Here is an 18,662-nt window from a genome sequence, read left to right on the forward strand (position 1 = left end):
TAAACCACTTTTGAATTAAAAATGGCTGTTGTAAATGTTGTTAGCAAAGGATGAAAGGGAGTGATTTATGACTGTACACAAATAAGCCTTTACAACATAAAATGTTAATAGCATCAAGAACCATCATTGTGTGAATAATTATAATACCGAAGTTTAGTATATACTGTGAGTATGCATGTACAAACACTCATTGATCCATACATAAAATGTCTGTATTTCTTGCATAAAAATGTGGCTAAACATATATAGGTATCAGAAGTTGGACATCACTCAAAATCATTACCTCCCTCAAAAATGCTCATGACATTTCTGGTAGTGGAAACAAATGATCCATGAACTACTTATGCAGTGGGAAAATTGAGGGACAATCTGTATATACTGCTGAACTGTGGTTCATTTTGTTCAGAAGTCTTCCTCAACACTGTGGAGGACTTCAAGACAACAGCAAACTAATGGGGAAAGATCTGTTCAGCCTACTCTTTCAGCAAGCTTTCCCTCATGATCCAGCCAAGTGTTACCTAATATTCAGCATGCTAAAATATGTTGTAATTTCAAGCCAGTTTCTTCTGTTTCTTATCAAAGCTATATGAAGAAATAATAAAATTTTTATTTCTATATTTTCCCCCTTTCCACAGATTCTAAACCAGAGTTACAGCAACATGAATTACATGATAAAAAAATTCAAGACCTTGAGGATGAATTGTTTCGCCTTACACAGACAGTGCTTGAGCTTCAGTCCTCCTTAACAGGGGTTAATGAAAATCTAAAACTTGCAGTGCAAGAAGATGCAGGTCAGATGCATGTCCCATGGCTGAATAACCTTCATGATCATCCAGGGCCTGGCAGTGATGTTGAGGGAGAAAGAGACACAAGTCATCTGTCTGATAACAAACACCAAAAAGATCCTTTTCCTGAATCTGGAACAGAGAATATACAGTCAGAAATAGGTCAAGGAAAAGATGCCTTGAAAGCCGAAAATGACAAGCTGGAAGAACTAAATGGGAAGGTGAATGGCTATGAAGGGCAATGGAAACAACTCCAGGAAGCAGCCCAAGGCCCAACCATAATGATGCCTAGTGGCCAGTTGTATGAGGCATACATTGATGCTAAGTTTGAAGCTCTGAGACAGGAAATATTGGAAGGGTTTGAAAAGAAAATGGCAGATCTGAAAAATTCATGTGAATACAAATTGATGGATATTCAGCAACATTGTGATGATCTTGAAGTCACCTGCTTGGGAATAAGAGAGCTTATTGGAGAAAAAGAAAATGACCTGAGGAAAGAAATAAAAACTCTTCAGACTGTTATCCAAGAACCATCAAACCATTCATTTTGCTGCAACTCTGCCAAAATGGATGACTATGAGCAGCAGGTAAAGCAGTTGGAAGAGAAGATTGACAGAACTGCAGAAGCGAGCAGGATTTTAAATATCAGAATAGATAATGAAGTAAGGGATACTTCCACTCCAGATTTAGAAGGCAGCTTCGATGCAAAATGGGAGGAACTGGAAGCAAGGATCAATATTACAGAGAAAAATGCTGAGGAACACTGCTTTTACATTGAGGAAACTCTTCGTGGTACTATAGCTAATGAAGTAAATGATGTGAGAAACTTACTTGAGCAAAAGCTTCAGGCATTGGGAGATCACCTGGGAACCACTATTCTAGATACTGCTAATGTCACAAATTTAGAGGAGAGAGATACTAGTCCAGGATCTGTTTTGCATAGTGACTCAAGATTTGGAAAGGAGCAGCTTGCATCCGAGATAAACTTCATGAAGAGAAAACTGCAACATGTTGAAAACATCTGTGGGCAGAAATGCCATCATATGCTATCACAGAATTTGGAAGGATTCCAGAAAGACCTAGAAAGTTGCAATAGCAAATATGATCTGTTGCTTTTAAAAACGGGGGACAATTCTGCTCTTATTAATTATTTAAATCATTCTTTAAATGAGAACTTTAATTTCATAAAAGGCAACCAGCGTGACACCCAGAAACTTCAAAAAGAGTTACGAATAGTTCGCTATGGTATAAGTGCTCTTGATAAAGATATAAAACTCCTCCAAAATGGCCTGAACAGCTGCAAAGAACAACTTGTAGGCATCAATTCTACATGTGAAAAGACACAGGTTGGTGTGTTCAAAAAGATACATCAAATACAGAAAACAGTTAACAATCGAACAATTCACCAAAGTAATAACTGCTGTAATGAGTTGAAAGAGACGCTGGAGCAGCTGAATGAAAAAGTGTCTTTTGACCCAACCAAATGTAAAGAAAAATTTCCTAGTGTATCATATTTGGAGGGTAGAGTGTCCCATGTTGAAAAAGCCTGCAGCAAACTGGACGCCATGTCTGGCAGCCTTCAGAAGATCAAGGAAGGATTAAACAAACACGTATCCAGTCTTTGGAACTGTGTCAATCAGATGAACAGAACTATGACCTCCCATTCTAAGGATATTTTGGGTCTCAACAATTCTGTGCAGCAGTTCCATAGCCAGTTCCACAAATTCACCATTGATGTTCAGAATCTTATAAAAACTCAACCTGTTACTTGTAAGTTAGCCTTCTTTCTTTCATATGCTAAACTATTATTTAAAAGATATGGGTATTTTAGGTCATTGTTATTTTGTTCACATAACCATATTTAATTCTCAGGATGGCCAGATCTGGATATTTAAATCCAGAGATTGGAGTCATACAAGATAGATCTTTCTACCAACCTGAAAAACCCAGGTTTGCAGAAAAAACTGAAATCCTTTTTTTAATGGGGAGAATGCCCCCCCCCCCCCAAACAGTTGTTTTGAAAAATGAATGCCCCATCAGAGCTTTTTGGATTTTACTAGGCAACCACAACAGTATTGGTAGTCTTAGTTTTGGCCAGTAAAATCTATGGGGAGGGGCCCTTTCCAGTACTGTTTATGGCCTTTTGAGGGGAGGACTCATCAGGGCTAGCCCTAGAAGCAACCAATGGGCAATTCATTAACACATTCATTACCTGACTCACTCAGGACTGGCTTTTTGCTGCTGCTCAACAGCAGCAGTTAACTGCAAAAGCCAGTGTTGTATATTGGTTAGAGTTTTAGACTAAGATTTGGAAAACTGAGGTTCAAATCTCTACTCTTTCATCAAAACCCACTTGGTAACCCTGGGCCAGTTATCACAGGATTATTGTGAGGATAAAATAGAGGAGAATGATGTAAGCTGATTTGGTTCCACATTGTAGAAGAAGATGGAATATAAATGAAATAATATAGTTGAAGATTGATTGGGTCAATATGTGTTCTGGTTGAGAGAAAGAGATTGAGTTTCTAGATGCTCTCAATGACTGTGCTATGGAGCAGATGGTCTCAGAACCTACCAGGGGTGGGGCGATCCTGGATTTGGTCCTAAGTAATGCCCAAGACTTGGTGAGAGATGTAAAAGTGATTGCACCACTTGGGAGCAGTGACCTAACGTTATTGACTTCACCATTTGTATAAATAGGGTGTTGTCCCAAAAGACCGGCACAATCACGTTTAACTTTAAAAGGCGTAAATTCTCTGAGATGAGGCATGTGAAGAGGAAACTGAGGAAAGGTAAATACAGTAAAAACCCTTGGGGAAGCTTGGAGGCTATTTAAAATTACAATCCTAGAAGCTCAGATAAAATATATACCACAAGTTAGGAAAGGCACAAACAGGTATAAGAAAAGGCCTGCATGGTTAACAAACAAAGTAATGGAAGCTGTAAAAGGTAAGAAGGACTCCTTTAAGCGGTGGAAAACCAGTCCAAGTGAGATTAATAAAAGGGAACACAGGCTGTGGCAAATCAAATGTAAGACTGTGATCAGGCAGGCAAAAAGGGACTATGAGGAGCATATTGCAAAAAACATAAAAACCAACAATAAAAATTTCTTCAAATATATTAGAAGCAGGAAGCCAGCCAGGGAGGCAGTGGCGCCCTTGGATGACCAAGGGGTAAAAGGATTACTGAAGGAGGACAGGGAAATGGCTAAGAAGCTGAATGCATTTTTTGCTTCTGTCTTCACTGTGGAAGATGAAAAGTGTTTGCCCGCTCCGGAACCACTAATTTTGGAAGGGGTGTTGAAAGGCCTGAGTCAGATTGAGGTGACAAGAGAGGAGGTCCTACAACTGATAGACAAATTAAAAACTAATAAGTCACCAGGTCCGGATGGCATACATCCAAGATGAGGTTCAATGTGGCTAAGCGCAAAGTAATGCACATTGGGGCCAAGAATCCCAGCTACAAATACAAGTTGATGGGGTATGAACTGGCAGAGACTGACCAAGAGAGAGATCTTGGTGTCGTGGTAGATGACTCACTGAAAATGTCAAGACAATGCGATTGCAATAAAAAAGGCCAACGCCATGCTTGGGAATTATTAGGAAGGGAATTGATAACAAATCAGCCAGTATCATAATGCCCCTGTATAAATCGATGGTACGGTCTCGTTTGGAGTACTGTGCGCAGTTTTGGTCGCTGCACCTCAAAAAGGATATTATTGCATTGGAGAAAGTCCAGAAAAGGGCAACTAGAATGATTAAAGGTTTGGAACACTTAGCTTGGAGAAACGTCGACTGCGGGGTGACATGATAGAGGTTTACAAGATAATGCATGGGATGGAGAAAGTAGAGAAAGAAGTTCTTTTTTCCCTTTCTCACAATACAAGAACTTGTGGGCATTTGATGAAATTGCTGAGCAGTCAGGTTAAAACAGATAAAAGGAAGTACTTCTTCACCCAAAGGGTGATTAACATGTGGAATTCACTGCCACAGGAGGTGGTGGCAGCTACAAGCATAGCCAGCTTCAAGAGGGGATTGGATAAAAATATGGAGCAGAGGTCCATCAGTGGCTATTAGCCACTGTGTGTGTGTGTATATAATTTTTTTTTTTGCCACTGTGTGACACAGAGTGTTGTACTGAATGGGCCATTGGCCTGATCCAACATGGCTTCTCTTATGTTCTTAAAATGAGGGCAGATAAAAGGAAGATTGATTGGTGAATAGGAAAGAGAAGGAAGCAGGGAAACATAAGGATATGTTGGCTGCTAGGAGAAGGAAAAGAGGAAATACTGTGTAGAGGGAAGGGTATGGGGGCGGGAATGATGTCTCCCCTCATGTCCTTGCAAATTCCCATCTGTGCAATTGGGCCTGTCCCCCAGCACCACACAACTGGGTTTCCCCTTTAGTTTAGAGGCTAGCAATGTGAAGCTTTACAGCTCTGTCCTGTTTGTTTTGCACCTAATATCACATTCAATGTGAAAAAAGTAAAGTTTTATTTTATAGGTAAACTTTTTTTCTGGCTTATATAACAGAAGCAAGTATGGGATTTTTTTCTCCAAAAATTGCATTAATTTTTGTTTCATTTTATAATTGTATTCATTTTTGTTTTCCTTTGATTGCAATAAGAAATGCATTTCAATAGAAAATGCATCCGGTCTACTTTTTTCCTTGTCTTCTCAATCAAATTTGGATGAAATATTCAGGGGAAAGCTGACATACCACCACAGCAGTCATTTTGGTTGAGGGAAATATTGTAGCATGTGAGATGAGGAGATGGAACTTGCCTGGGGAGAGGGAGGGATTGCTACTCATCTCATGTGAGCAGGTAAGTGCCACGTATGCTTGGATACCTGCATTCTACATGTTTAGCTTCCCATTTAAAACATACACGATTGCAGTTTGGTTCTATGTGGGAGTAAGGCTTCCTATGCACAATAATTCTTGCTGAGTATGCGTGCATAGAAAGTGAAAGTTTTACAGATGAAATGATGTACAAATACTATGGTCTGAATATGGTTTCTTGGAGTTTATGTATCTGTCAATAGATACATTCTTTATGGGGTGATTTGAGGAAATCTTATAAAATTTTGTGACTGAAGTGTTCATAGTTTGCAGTATTTTTGAATTGGCAACTGTTAACTTATAAGTTTTAATTTCATACATAGGTTTAAGTAAATGCCAATATATTATGTCACTTAAATGATATCACTTTCAGTGTGAAATACTCCAGCCATAATAGGATTTATATATAATTTTGGGGGGCTGTGGCATCATATAAGAATTATCAAATGGACGCTTGTAACATGCAACAGTTAAACATTTAAAATGGCAATGGTGTCCGAGTTTGCAGCCAAGAATTTTCCAGCTTTGGCTTCAGCTTTTACTTTAAAACAGTTTGGACATTTTAAATGACTCAATCCAAATGTATGTCGGCAGGTTAATTAATATTTTTTCGTAGACTCTATAAGCCATGATCCAGATCCTTATTAGCTTGTTACTTACTTAACATTTCCATTTAAGGTAAAGGGATTCTTGGTTGGCCAGAGCAAGAAACAGAAGGTCATGCACATTGCGGGCATGGTCCCAAAGCCCTAGAGTTATAGAGTCTGCTCCTATTGAGCGCTTCCATTTGTTTATTTATTCACTTTATAGTCCAGCTTTCTTGCTGAGATTGAAGGTGGGTTACAGGATAAAGCATTGCAATCAGAAATCATAAAACAACCAATGAACAATGCAATAGGCCTAGAATTAAAGAATAACACTGGAATCAAACTCTTTATCCTGCTTATATTTTACTCCAGTGGTTCCCAGCCCAAAGGTGCAATTCAGTTATTTTAGAAGGTGAAATATGAGGGGGTATAAATAACAGAAATCCACAGCAGAATAATGTGTCTATTCCACTAGTCTCTAGTTCTTGACTATAAGCATCATGGAGATGTTATGAAAGTGCCCAAGGGAATGGATGCAAGGAACCATTTTATCCATCTAGACCAGGGGTGGCCAAACTGCGTCTTGGGAGCCACATGTGCACATATGCGTAGCTCTTGAAGCATGCACTGCCCTGTCATTTGGCTTGGAGAAGCCTTTTCTCTCTTTAAATCACTTATCCAAGAGCCAGCTGGTGGCTGGAGAATGCATTTAAAGTTGCTTTCTTTCCACTTTTCCCTCCCACCCCTCCATCTATTTGCCTTCCTTCCTTCCGTCCTTCCTTCCATCCTTCCTTCCTTATTAACTAACTACATCTGATGTTCTTGTCCTGTGGCTCTTAAACATCTGGCAATTATTCTATGTGGCTCTTGCTTTAAGCAAGTTTGACCATCCTTGATCTAGACTATGATTTCTCCATTACGAGAGTAGCATCAAATCATTGTACAAAAATTACTTCTATGATGCTATAGTAATATATGAATTGGCCCTTCAAATAAGGTAGAGAAAAATAAGCAAGCTGCTGAAGCCATCTCAGCATTCTCTCTGTAATTAGAGGTCCCTGAGAACTTCAGAGGGTCTTAATCTTGGATTCCTTCCATAGATCTGTTTAATCTCTTGGGTCTTGCTGATGTGATTTATTAGGGATGGGCAGCTGAGCAAATTTGTTCTGTATGGGATCATTAAAATTGAACTATTTTCTAATACAGTTATTGTTTGGGTCCTGCCCTAGATTTGAAAGCATCACTCTCTGTAAAGATGCAAAAACTGTTATAACCAGGGCTTTTTTTGAGCTGGAATGCACCAGAATGCAGTTCCGGCTGGCTTGGTGTCAGGGTGTGTCCTAATATGCAAATGAATTCCTGCTGGGCTTTTTCTACAAAAAAGACCTTGGTTATAACCATTAACAATCATGGTGATACACAGTGTCTTAAGAATTTCTAGAACTGGCTAGAGATTTTAAAGATGCTGATAGAGTGGGACAAGAATATGTTGGGAACATATGTACCTAAAATTATTCTAGTGCTTGTAGGAGTGTTCTGTTGGAGATTATTGTAGATGCTATGTCAATTTAGGTTTTAGTTTAATAATTGCAGCAGTTCAGTTGCCAGAAATAATGTTGCTTATGTATTCTGTGCAAATGGAATCAGTGACTTGTCAGCTCTTAGCCAAATGTTATCCACTGGCATTGTTTTTATTCTTTTTGAAGAGGAAGTGAGACTGCTGTGATTGTTGCTACATTAAAACAAAACAAAAACACAGACAACAATGTTGAATTTCACTTCCACTGTATTCAGACATCTTAACTGTACTCAGGTAGAAATGTGTGCATACCTGGCTTGTCAAGTTTACCAAGTTGCTTCCCTTTGTATGTCACACAGAATCGCAGATTAAATTAATTCCATTTACCCAGGACATATCAGTGCAAGTATGTGGCTTAACTGGAGTTAAACCATTCCCATTCTACTAACCACAATTCTAAACTGCAGTTTATATAACTACTTATGTGTGTGACTTAGCCATGCCACAGCTTTACTTGAGACTGTGAGGAAACACTGAGGTGCCAGAAGTCTGAGCGGAAGAAGAAGGGCTTTGCCTGATACTGTCGCCAGTCTGCCTGCAAATCAATTACACTGTAGGGAAAAGCATGAAATTTTGAGTGCAGACTCATTCATATTGAAGGTGCTGGTGATGGAGGTCTTGACCTTGGAGGTCCTGGGTGCTCCTTGGGCATGGCCAGAGGAACCACTGGAGGAACCTGACTGGCCAGAAGGCACCTGGAAGGTGCTTGGCTGAGAGATGGAGAAGCCCAGGGGTTTTACAGACAGCTAAATTGGGTTGATGGCGGTGGGGGGGGGAGAGAGAGGGCTAGGGGGAGAAAAAGAGGTGGAGAGGAGGAGGAGGACTTGGGTTCACTACAGCTGATGACAAAGCTATAGAACAGGATTTAGGACCATCACCTTGAATTGCAGGTGGAGCTCTGTATCTGCAGCTGTAGATAAGTGACACTGTCCAGTTTGTTAATGGGCAGGAGCTACAGCATGCCTTCCTGTGGTTGTGAAAGCAGCATTCCTTTTCTTTGTACTTGGCATACCTCTGCACATTAGTGAAACAGTGTGGCAAGAACAGGAGCTTTAAATTGGGAGGTAGACTCATCCAGAAGGCTGGGATTAGAGCAACAAACACAGAACTTGGCATGTAGCCTGCTGTCATGTCATCATTTAAACTGGCAACAATAAATGAAGCACTATGAACTGTGCTGAAAAAAGATCATACCTCCTGGGAATATTCTATTTTCAAGTGCAAGAATGAACTAAGCACTTTTTGTCTTTCCAGTTGCTTTGCACAAGACACTCCTGCTTTGTGAGCTATCCAATATACAGCTAGAAGATTGCTCTATATATACTTTTGCAGTTTATAGTCAACAGTTTTTTTCCCCTTCCATGCTGTCTGGATTACTAACACACAGTTTATCCAGGTGGCGACTCCTTTATCCTTTCTTTTGAGAGCAACTTCTGATACAATTCAGTTCTTTATCATAACAAAAAAAAAAACCCAGAACCATAAGTCCCAAGTATCAGCACACAGATGTGCACATATGTAGTCCTGGCTTTCCCTGTTATGTTTGCAGTCTCTCTGAAAGAGAAATTTGTTTCTGTGTATCTTCTACCTGCTTGTGAGCTACATGAAAGGCTGCGGACTGCACCAAGTTGGCTCATTGTTCTTTGCACTTTTGTGTAGACTAATGAGAAGGACAATGTGACTCCTTGTATATCGTTTATCTTTCTCTAAATGATACGAGTTTCAAAAAGATGGAGATATATTATAAATTTATTTATTCATTCATTCACATTTCTATCCTGCTCTTCCCAGATGGGCTTAGGGTGGGTCACATCAAATAAAACAAATTACATAATTTCTAAAGCAACTAACTAAACATAAAACCAAACCAACTAAAACATTCAGATTGCAGTCATGTCAAAAATTAATCCCTGGCTGAACAGTAAGAACGAATAAAATTAGTCATAATCAAGCACTACACAGTGGGCCAGTATGTGGCAGGGAGGCCATATGGATGATTTACAGGCCCTGTGGAATTGCAGCAGGCTCTGCAGGGCCTGGATCTCTAGTGGGAGCCTGTTCCACCAGGGCAGAAAAAGCCTTGACCTGAGTTGAGACTAAATGGACATCCTTTGGGCCAGGGACAACCAGAAGATGTTGCACAGCAGAGCGTAAAATACTTCGGGGGGTATATGGGAAGAGGCAGTCCCTTAGATATGCTAGTCCCAGGTTGTTAAGGGCTTTAAAGGTTAACACCATTACCTTGAAATGGATCTGATACTCAGCTGGCAGCCAGTGTGACTGGCAGAGCACCAGCTGGATACACGCCTGTACAGGTATTGCAGTTGGTAGGTGCACAGCCACATTTTGCACCAGAGTTTCCAGATCAGAGCCCATGTAGAGCAAGTTGCAGTAATCTAGCCTGGAAGTGACCATTGCATGGGTCACTGTGGTAAAATCTTGAGCAGAGAGGTAAAGAATCAGTTGCCTGACCTGCCAAAGGTGGTAAAAAGCAGATCCGGCAACCACTGTGACCTGGGCCTCCATAGAAAATGAGGCATCCAAGATCACCCCAAGGCTTCTGACCCTTGGCACTGGCACTGATGGTGTCCCATTGAGGGTCAGAAGCCCAGTTCTAGAACCAACTCCTCATTCTTAGATTAAGTTTCAACTGACTCTGTTTGAGCCACCCAGCCACAACCTCTAGCGCCCAGTCAAGATCACTGGGACAGAGTCCGAGTGGCTGTCCATCAACAAATAGTGGTGACCTCCCAGTCCATACCTCCATATCAACTGGGTGAGGGGGTGCATATAGATGTTAAACAACATTGGTGAAAGGATTGCCCCCTGCAGCACTCCACATTCCAGTGGGTAGCACTGGGAGACCAGCTCACCAATTGCCATCCTCTGTCCTCAACTTTGGAGAAAGGAGGAAAACCACTGCAAGGCAGTCCTTTTAGCTCCAATGTTGGCGAGGTGGTGGATCAACAATTCATAGTCTACCGTGTTGAATGCTGTTGTCAGATATGACAGTAGCACCGACCCACCTGGATCCAGATGTTTTCGGACATCATCCGTAAGAGTGACCAATGCTGTCTCGACTCCGTGACCCAGGTGGAAGTCAAACTGGAATGGATCTAGGATGGATGCTTCATCCAGATAGGCCTGGAGCTGTTCAGCCACCATTCGCTCAACCACTTTACCCAGGAACAGTAAGTTCAACACTGGGCAGTACTGGTAAGGACCATAGGGTCCAAAGATGGCTTCTTTAAGAGCAGTCTTACCACCACCACCTTCAACCCCACTGGAAAAAATCCCAGATGAGTGTCGAAGAAAGCTGCAGATATATCAGTAAAAAGGAGTGAAAAATATAAATATAAATGCTTCTAGGATCTGCCAGCTCTTGTACAAAAGTAGTCCATAACTCTATAAATCAGCCCATTCAGCTTCCTGGTCACTGATCCTTTCCTCAGCATTCTAAGCTCTCTTGACTTTCTGGTGATGAAAAGTGCTGTCAAGTCACAGCCAACTTATGGAGACCTTACTTTGCTCCATATGAGGAGCAAACAGCTTCCCCTAATTCTCTGAGAAGACACTGCTACACTGAGGAAGGCAAAACTTGATATTTTGTTCTTGAGTCCAAATACCCAATCATAACATTTACATAGTCTTACATCCCTTGTGAGTGGTACATCACTGCTCTTCTGGATGAAGTATAAGGAAGCTTCAGCCAGTATAAGGAAGAGAGGCTTGGCTCAGTAGATCTGCTGTGCGATTTAGAGAGCCTGGCAAAGCAAGCTCTGCCTCACCCCCCTTCCTCTCCAGTGCAGAAAATGCTTTGCCAGGCTTTGCTCTGCAGCTTCTGTGCAATTGAGCAAGCCTGGCAAAGCAAGCTGTGATGCAGAAGAGGAAAAAAAAGAGGGAGAAGGAAGCAGATGACAGCCAGTTGCTCAGGAGCTTAATAGGAGCCCTCCAGGGGCCTGATTCGCATGTTTGGCATCTCAGAACTAGAATATCTTTGAACATTTCTGTGACATTTCAGCTACTTAACCACTGGGCGGGTGAAGGCGTGTTTCAGATTTTGTTTTGCTTAATGCAGATCTAAACTAAGTCGTTGGGCTCCAGGAGAAGTGATCTGACTCTGTATCACCTCTGTACTCAGAATAGGACAAATTTCATTTTTCAACATTTCTGCAGCTTGGTTGATGATATGGAATAAATAACTACTGACTTTGTTCATTCATAATTCAAATAGCTCAACAGTATTCTATACAGCAGTGAGTGCCATTTAACCTACATTGTAAAATCTAAAGAAGTAGGCAATGCTTGCTGGCAGAACTGTTGAATTGGAATGTGCAGGTATTATAATAATAATAATAATAAATTTTATTTATATCCCGCCCTCCCCGCCTAGGCAGGCTCAGGGCGGCTGACAAGAGTTCGATAAAATTATACAATATAAAATATACAATATAAGGTAATTTAAAACAACATTTAAGTTATACATTGATTTAAAACATTCTAGTCCTGAGAAAATTAAATGGGCAATGTGCAGTGTTAGCAGACATTCTGTCCCAGGCATGAAAGCTGTAAGAAGCCACTTTGGCTGCGGCTAAAACCTCACACTGGCTCTAGGAACAGGAAGAGCTGAATGGGCTAAGAGAGAGCCTAGCTAGATGATACGTTGGGAGTTGTGTGGCAGGAGCTTCAATTAGGTTTTTTTGGGGGGTGGGGGGGTTCATTTTTGTGTGTGCCCATGCCTGGAAGTCATGGCAGCCCCTACTGGGGCATGGAGGACTTCAGAGAAGTGACTGCATCTGCCTCCTGACTCTAGATATTTGCCAGGCCTGACCCTTCTTAGCTTGTGAAATGGGGCTATCCAGGTCAGGGCAAGTTTCAGTGTTTTTAAAAAGTTTCTGGCCAGGTGCATGAGAACCTGATTCATATTAGAACCTTGGTGTGAGTGCAGGAGTATTGGAGCCTTCCACTTGCATGGTTTTCTCAATCTGTAATGATCTAGGACAGGAGTGTTGAACTCATTTGTTACGAGGACTGGCTCTGACATAAATGAGATCTTGTCGGGCCAGGCTGGGCTATGTCGAGCTGGGCCATGTATGTACCTATTTAAGATTAGGTAGCAGAGATATACACTTTATAAAGGACAAAACCACAATTTAAAAAAAACCTTTATAATAAAACATGCTTAAAACATTAGCATTCATTAGTCTTAAACTATTCTTTGTATTTCTCCCATGGGATCCAGGGAACTGGGCAAAGGAAGCTCTGGCTCTTTCCTTCCTCAGGGGACCAGGAGTGGGAGGAGCTTCAGCCAATAGAAAGAAGAGAGGCTTGGTTCAGTAGCTCTGCAGTGCAATTGAGAGAGCCTGGCAAAACCTCTCCCTCCCCCCTTCCTCTCCAAGGGAGGAGTCTCAGACAATGCAGAAAATAGAGGTTTTGCTCTGTAGCTCCTGTGTGATTGAGCAAGCCTTGCAAAACAAGCTGTTATACAGAAGCCAACAATTGAGATGGAGAATGAAGCAGATGACAGCCAGTTGCTCAGGGGCCTGATAGGAGCACTCTGGGAGCCTGATTTGGCCCCCAAGCTGCATGTTTGACACCCCTGATCTAGGAGGTCTTACTTGCTCCATTGTGACAATTTGTATGTATTGGTATATTTATTATAGAGCTTCTAGAGCAGTGGGCCCCATCCTTTTTGTCAACAGGGACCGGTTTCGTGGAAGACAATTTTTTCAAGGACCATGGGGGGTGGGGGTGGCACTGGGGCTGCCTCCTCCACCCATGTCCCATCCCTACTCCCCATGGGGGGGTCTTTAAATGGAAGTGGGAGGCAGGCTATTTCCGCACCTCCCTGCTCGGTGGCCTGGCGGCAGAAGGCCAATCTGCCTCCCCCTCCTATTTAAAGACTCCTGGGTTCTATAAATGAGGGGTAGGCTAGGGTCACAGGAGCCTTAGAGCGAGGCCTCCCTGCCTTGAAGTGAGGCCACACTGCCTCTTTTGTTCGTGCAGGTCTCGAGTGAGCAGGAGTGGTGCAACATCTCTGCCTTGCTCCGCAACCCAGTTACTAGCAGGGTACGGACCGGTACTGGTCCACAGCCCGGTGGTTGGGGACCCCTGCTCTAGAGCCATTTTAGATCCTAAAAATGGTGTGGGGAAAAGATTTATATCCCTTCATTCTGGTTCCAGCCACTGCTTATGCTGTTCTTTCAGGGATGGTTGCTGACTGAAGCACAGGACTGATTAGGCAGTGGAATAAAAAGAAGAGGAAGCAAACCATTGTTGGAGGAAGTATGGGGTTGAAGAAAGGGAAAACATATTTTAAAAATTAGACTAGCTTCATATTGGTCCTCAGGACAAGAAGTGATGAGCTGTTGGTGGAAAAAGAATGGACAGGCAAGGGAAATGTTAGAGCCTGAGGTCTATGGACTAGAGAACGAAGGACACACAGAACTGGCAAATACCACAGGATTGCTGGAGTTTTGAGTGATGTCTAGAAGGGAAGTTTCACAATATATATTGTCTCCTCTCACTATTGTGAGACTAGCCACACAATTTGAAATCTTGTAGTATATTAAATTACATTGCTAAAATGTTAAACAAAAAAATGTGTTGATATAATGTGAGAATTGCAACTTACTTTCATATAAATATGGCATTTAAAAGCCACATCTTTCAGAACAGTACTAAATTCAGCAATGATGGTGTTTACAGTCTTTATCTGCTTCAGATAAGAGCAGAATTGCTTTGAAAGGACTCAGCAATATCCATCATCTGTTACAAACTAGAGTTTACTTTGTTTGCAAACATATTCAGTAATACTTGAAATAGTTTTTTTTTTAAATCTCCAAATACTTTATATGGTGGAAGCCATTAGAATAAGCTTCAAATGTGAGGGGGGCGGGTAGGAGACCTGTGAAAAAAACCATACAGCTAAATGATATTCACTGTCTTGTTTTCAACTATATTATCTTAGTAATAATTATTATTATGCTTGTTGTTCATAGTCATTCTGGACATTTTTATAAGTAAGGGCCTGTACCGTCCTATGCCTTCTCATTCTTGCTTTGTGTGAGAATGGTGGGAACTAAAGCAAAGATTGACTTTTCCCATATTGCACCACTGTATTGGTTCATGTAGACTTCAGTAGAAGTAGGTGTGCATATGAACACTCACAAAGCAGCCATGTTCTGACTCAGACCGTTCATCCATCAAGATCAGTATTGTCTTCACACTGGCAGTAGCTCTCCAGGGTCTTGGGCAGAGGTCTTAACATCACCTGCTACCTGGTCCTTAACTGGAGATACTGGGGACTGAACCTGTGTAGATTTCAGTAGAACCACTGGATTGGTCCAAAGTAGACTTCAGACTGCAAGGAAGACATGACATTTTTTAAAGTTATGCATATAAGAACTCTGCCAACCCCACCCCCCCACCACAAAAAACAACAACCCACTATTAATCTGGGCAAAACAAAGGCTTAATCCCAGCCAGTTCCCTACTATGCTTTCAACAAATAATTTTTATTTATTTAATTTATATTCCCACCCTACCCACAAATGGGCTCAGGGCAGTTGACAACATAGTAAAATCACATTAAATCTAATAAAATCCAACAGTCAAACAATTTAAACAATTTAAAATAAGATGGCACTAAACTACTAATAACCCAGTCTCCTTCAGTATTTTACAGGTGATGGTAAGTAGTCTGAATCATAATAATTTTTTGTCATAATTTTTTCACTGGGGACATGAAAAATGGATCCAAACCTGCAATCTGAAGTACTACATTGCTTTCTGCCACCTTATCACCTCATTTAATATCTGCATATATAGCCATCTCTGTGTAGATACTGATTTAATAGTTCATGGACCCATTTCCTCATATGTTGCAATTGCCAGTATATATATTCTAACCTATTGTATCTGGTGTAGACATTTATCTGCCAGCTACATTTGTATGGGTTTTATAACTTCATCATTGAGCACTCTTTATATATTCTTTGGCTGTGATCCAGCAAGCTCAGTCTCCTGTGCTAAAGCTGGGCTTCTTCATTGCTGTCTATTGAAAGGCAAATACCATGTTCTCACTAAACTTAGACTTTTTTAGCCAGCAGTGGGAGCTCTGTGTATGAGCAAGGAGCTAGATCATAGTCTTTCTGTCTAATAGCCTAGAATGCATTCACAGGCTTATTGCTTACCACAAAATAAATCTGTGAACATACACAATACTAGGAAGCATATAATTAAAACCTTTTGATTGCTGAAAAGGAAAGAAGTACAAAACTGCGAGATCTGTGCAGTCTTCTGCATCTTTTCACTGACTGTTTTACTTTTAGGGAATAGTTTTTAATATATTAATTTTGTATACCACTTTAAACATTTGAAAAGAAAATATATTATTTTTAAAATAAAATATATTTTGGTTACTTGTTATGTTTTTAAATTCAAGCTGAGTAATGTTTGTGAACTGAGAGTCTCTTCTCTTTACAAACCCTTAGCAGAAAAGCCATCAAGACTTCCACCAAGAAAACCACAAGGAAATGTTCCCTTGACACCATCAGATCCAAGAATACCATTGCAACCATTACAGCCAGGAGTTCTGCCAGCACCAACAAAGCCAAGGATACCACTAAAGCCACAACCAGGAAAACCTGTGCAACCTTCTCAGCCAAGAATACCTGTACAGCCATCACACCCAAATATACCTTTGCATCCAGAAATAATCATACAGCCACCATTACAAGGAATCCCTCTTCAGCCGGCAGATCCCAGGATTCCTCTACAGCCATCATTACCAGGCACATCACCTGGTTTATCTCTCTTGCCTGGTTCATCTGGGATGTTAATGGAAGGTGGGCAGGCAGGCCCTCCTGGTACTCTTTTAATGACAAGAAGAGGACGGTTAAAAAATATAAATGGTCAGGATGGACAAAATAATATGCCTCTTTCTGAAGGCTATGCTGGAGCACCAGGTGAGCAAATTTTTCTCTCGATTATCTTTCTAATTGCTGACAAAATTAGCACATCTCTATCATCAGTCAAAATCCAGAGATAGGTTATTCTGTGTGGAAATACAATTGCTAGCATAGATTCAGATGGGACATGTCAATTGCATCTAAAATTGTAAGACAGGATGCTAAAGTTGACTCCTGAACTAAAAGTGTCTATCCTTTCTACTCCATGATGGTAATTACTGCAGTGACATGTGAGAACGGGCACTGAACACAACCTCAGTGCAAGTGGAATTTGTGCTGTGACGTATTGTTTCTGAAATAAGGGAGATTGTAGCAGATATCTGCCAAGAACCATGGTAAACATAGCTGTTACTACCACCAATGTAATATATTTTAGCATGGATCCCACTGCATTATAACAGCACAAAAGAATGGAGTGGGTTTAAAATAAATAGCCTTTATGGAATGGGATTATGATGGCAAGTATTACCTGGCCTCTTAAGAAAAATACTAGGCCCTAGAGAAGCCAGTCCTGCCTCCAGATTCCTAGACTTTTAATTATGAGCTGTCATTTTTAAAAAAAATTCTGCAGTGGAAGTGTGAGCATAATAGCAGCTCATATCTGTTGAACTAGTCTATACAGAAATAAGAAAGTTTCCTCTTCCATTTCTTCTCCAGTAAACCACTTGATTGAGAAGGATACAGAAAAATTTCAAACACAGTAGGCTTCCTGGAGAAGTGACTCTATAAATTCTACATTTAGATATCAGTAACCAATCCTCTTAAGTCTGGACTGATGCCACACACTTCAAAACAACACTTATTTGAGGGATGCAGTGATACAGCTGGAATTAATCACATTTGACAAGTGATGAAAAGTACTGTAGATCTCTGTGTGTGTGCGTGCATGTGCATATCTACAACTTTTTCACACTTACTGCTTTTGATTGCAGGATATCCAAAACCACCACAACATCCATCTACAGCTACACAAGGTAATTTAATTACATCTTAGCATTTTTCAGCAGTGATGCCTATGACCTGCTTTGTGGTCTTTAGTGAGGCAGTTTATGCCATGAATCCTTTTTTCAATAGTTATTTTTTTAAAAATCTTCCATTAGGGTTACACAAATATGAAATTGTCCTGTTAATTATTTTGCAATATAAAGTAAAGATAATTTTTTAAATGCTTCATAAGTACTTTACATCTGCTTAAAATGAAAGAATACAACATTCTCTTCTGAATTATCTCATTTAAGGAACAGAATGTAGCCTGATTCTCAAAACAGACAAATCAGTACAATGGATAGAAAACAGGCATGTACTGTGAGTGTTCTTATCCAGAAGCCTCAGCATCATCTGAACTGCACAGATTTTGCATAATGCCATGTACAAAGATCTGCATCTAGGGCATATAGTATCTCAGGACTAAGCATGGAGATACATCAGTCAGGCAACCAGAGGGAACAGAGCTGTTGGTTTAGCTAGAAACTTTCTGCTCTCATCATAAAGTAGTTGACTGCTAACATATTCCAGACCTCTGTCTGAGCAAATGACTGCTAGTGTAAAATATGCAGGAAGCACACACTGCTTCTAAACTCCCAGATCAATTCAGCTTGTTCATATTAGGATGTCGCATGGGCTCAGTAATCAAGATATTGCAGTTTATCAGATTCAGGTTTGAATAAATGTGAGCATCATGATTAGCCTTTATTAGATACTATGTTACTTTTTTCTGATGGAAGCAACAAACATGAGTTACAGTGGGCTTATCTCAGTTAATTGTCGTGTATTTATATATTTAGATACTTACAAATGGAGAACTTGCAGGGGAATCTCATTTTCCCTGTACCTCTTTTTTCCCTTTCCTGGAAGCCCCCCCCCCTTACCCTTTTCCTTTTTTCTGCTTCCTTTCTTTC

General features: G+C 40.7%; 1 protein-coding gene across 1 annotated transcript in view; it reads left to right on the forward strand.

Moving 5' to 3' along the window:
* EMILIN2 (elastin microfibril interfacer 2) overlaps positions 1 to 18,662 on the forward strand; it is a 40,996-nt gene that overhangs the window by 17,594 nt on the left and 4,740 nt on the right. The window contains exons 4-6 of the mRNA XM_060243927.1: positions 636 to 2,555; positions 16,288 to 16,761; positions 17,697 to 17,738. Of these exons, the coding sequence (XP_060099910.1) occupies positions 636 to 2,555; positions 16,288 to 16,761; positions 17,697 to 17,738 (2,436 nt within the window). The remainder of the gene's footprint in view (positions 1 to 635; positions 2,556 to 16,287; positions 16,762 to 17,696; positions 17,739 to 18,662) is intronic.

The sequence above is a fragment of the Heteronotia binoei genome, chromosome 7 (assembly GCF_032191835.1).
Source record: "Heteronotia binoei isolate CCM8104 ecotype False Entrance Well chromosome 7, APGP_CSIRO_Hbin_v1, whole genome shotgun sequence".
Taxonomy (NCBI): domain Eukaryota; kingdom Metazoa; phylum Chordata; class Lepidosauria; order Squamata; family Gekkonidae; genus Heteronotia; species Heteronotia binoei.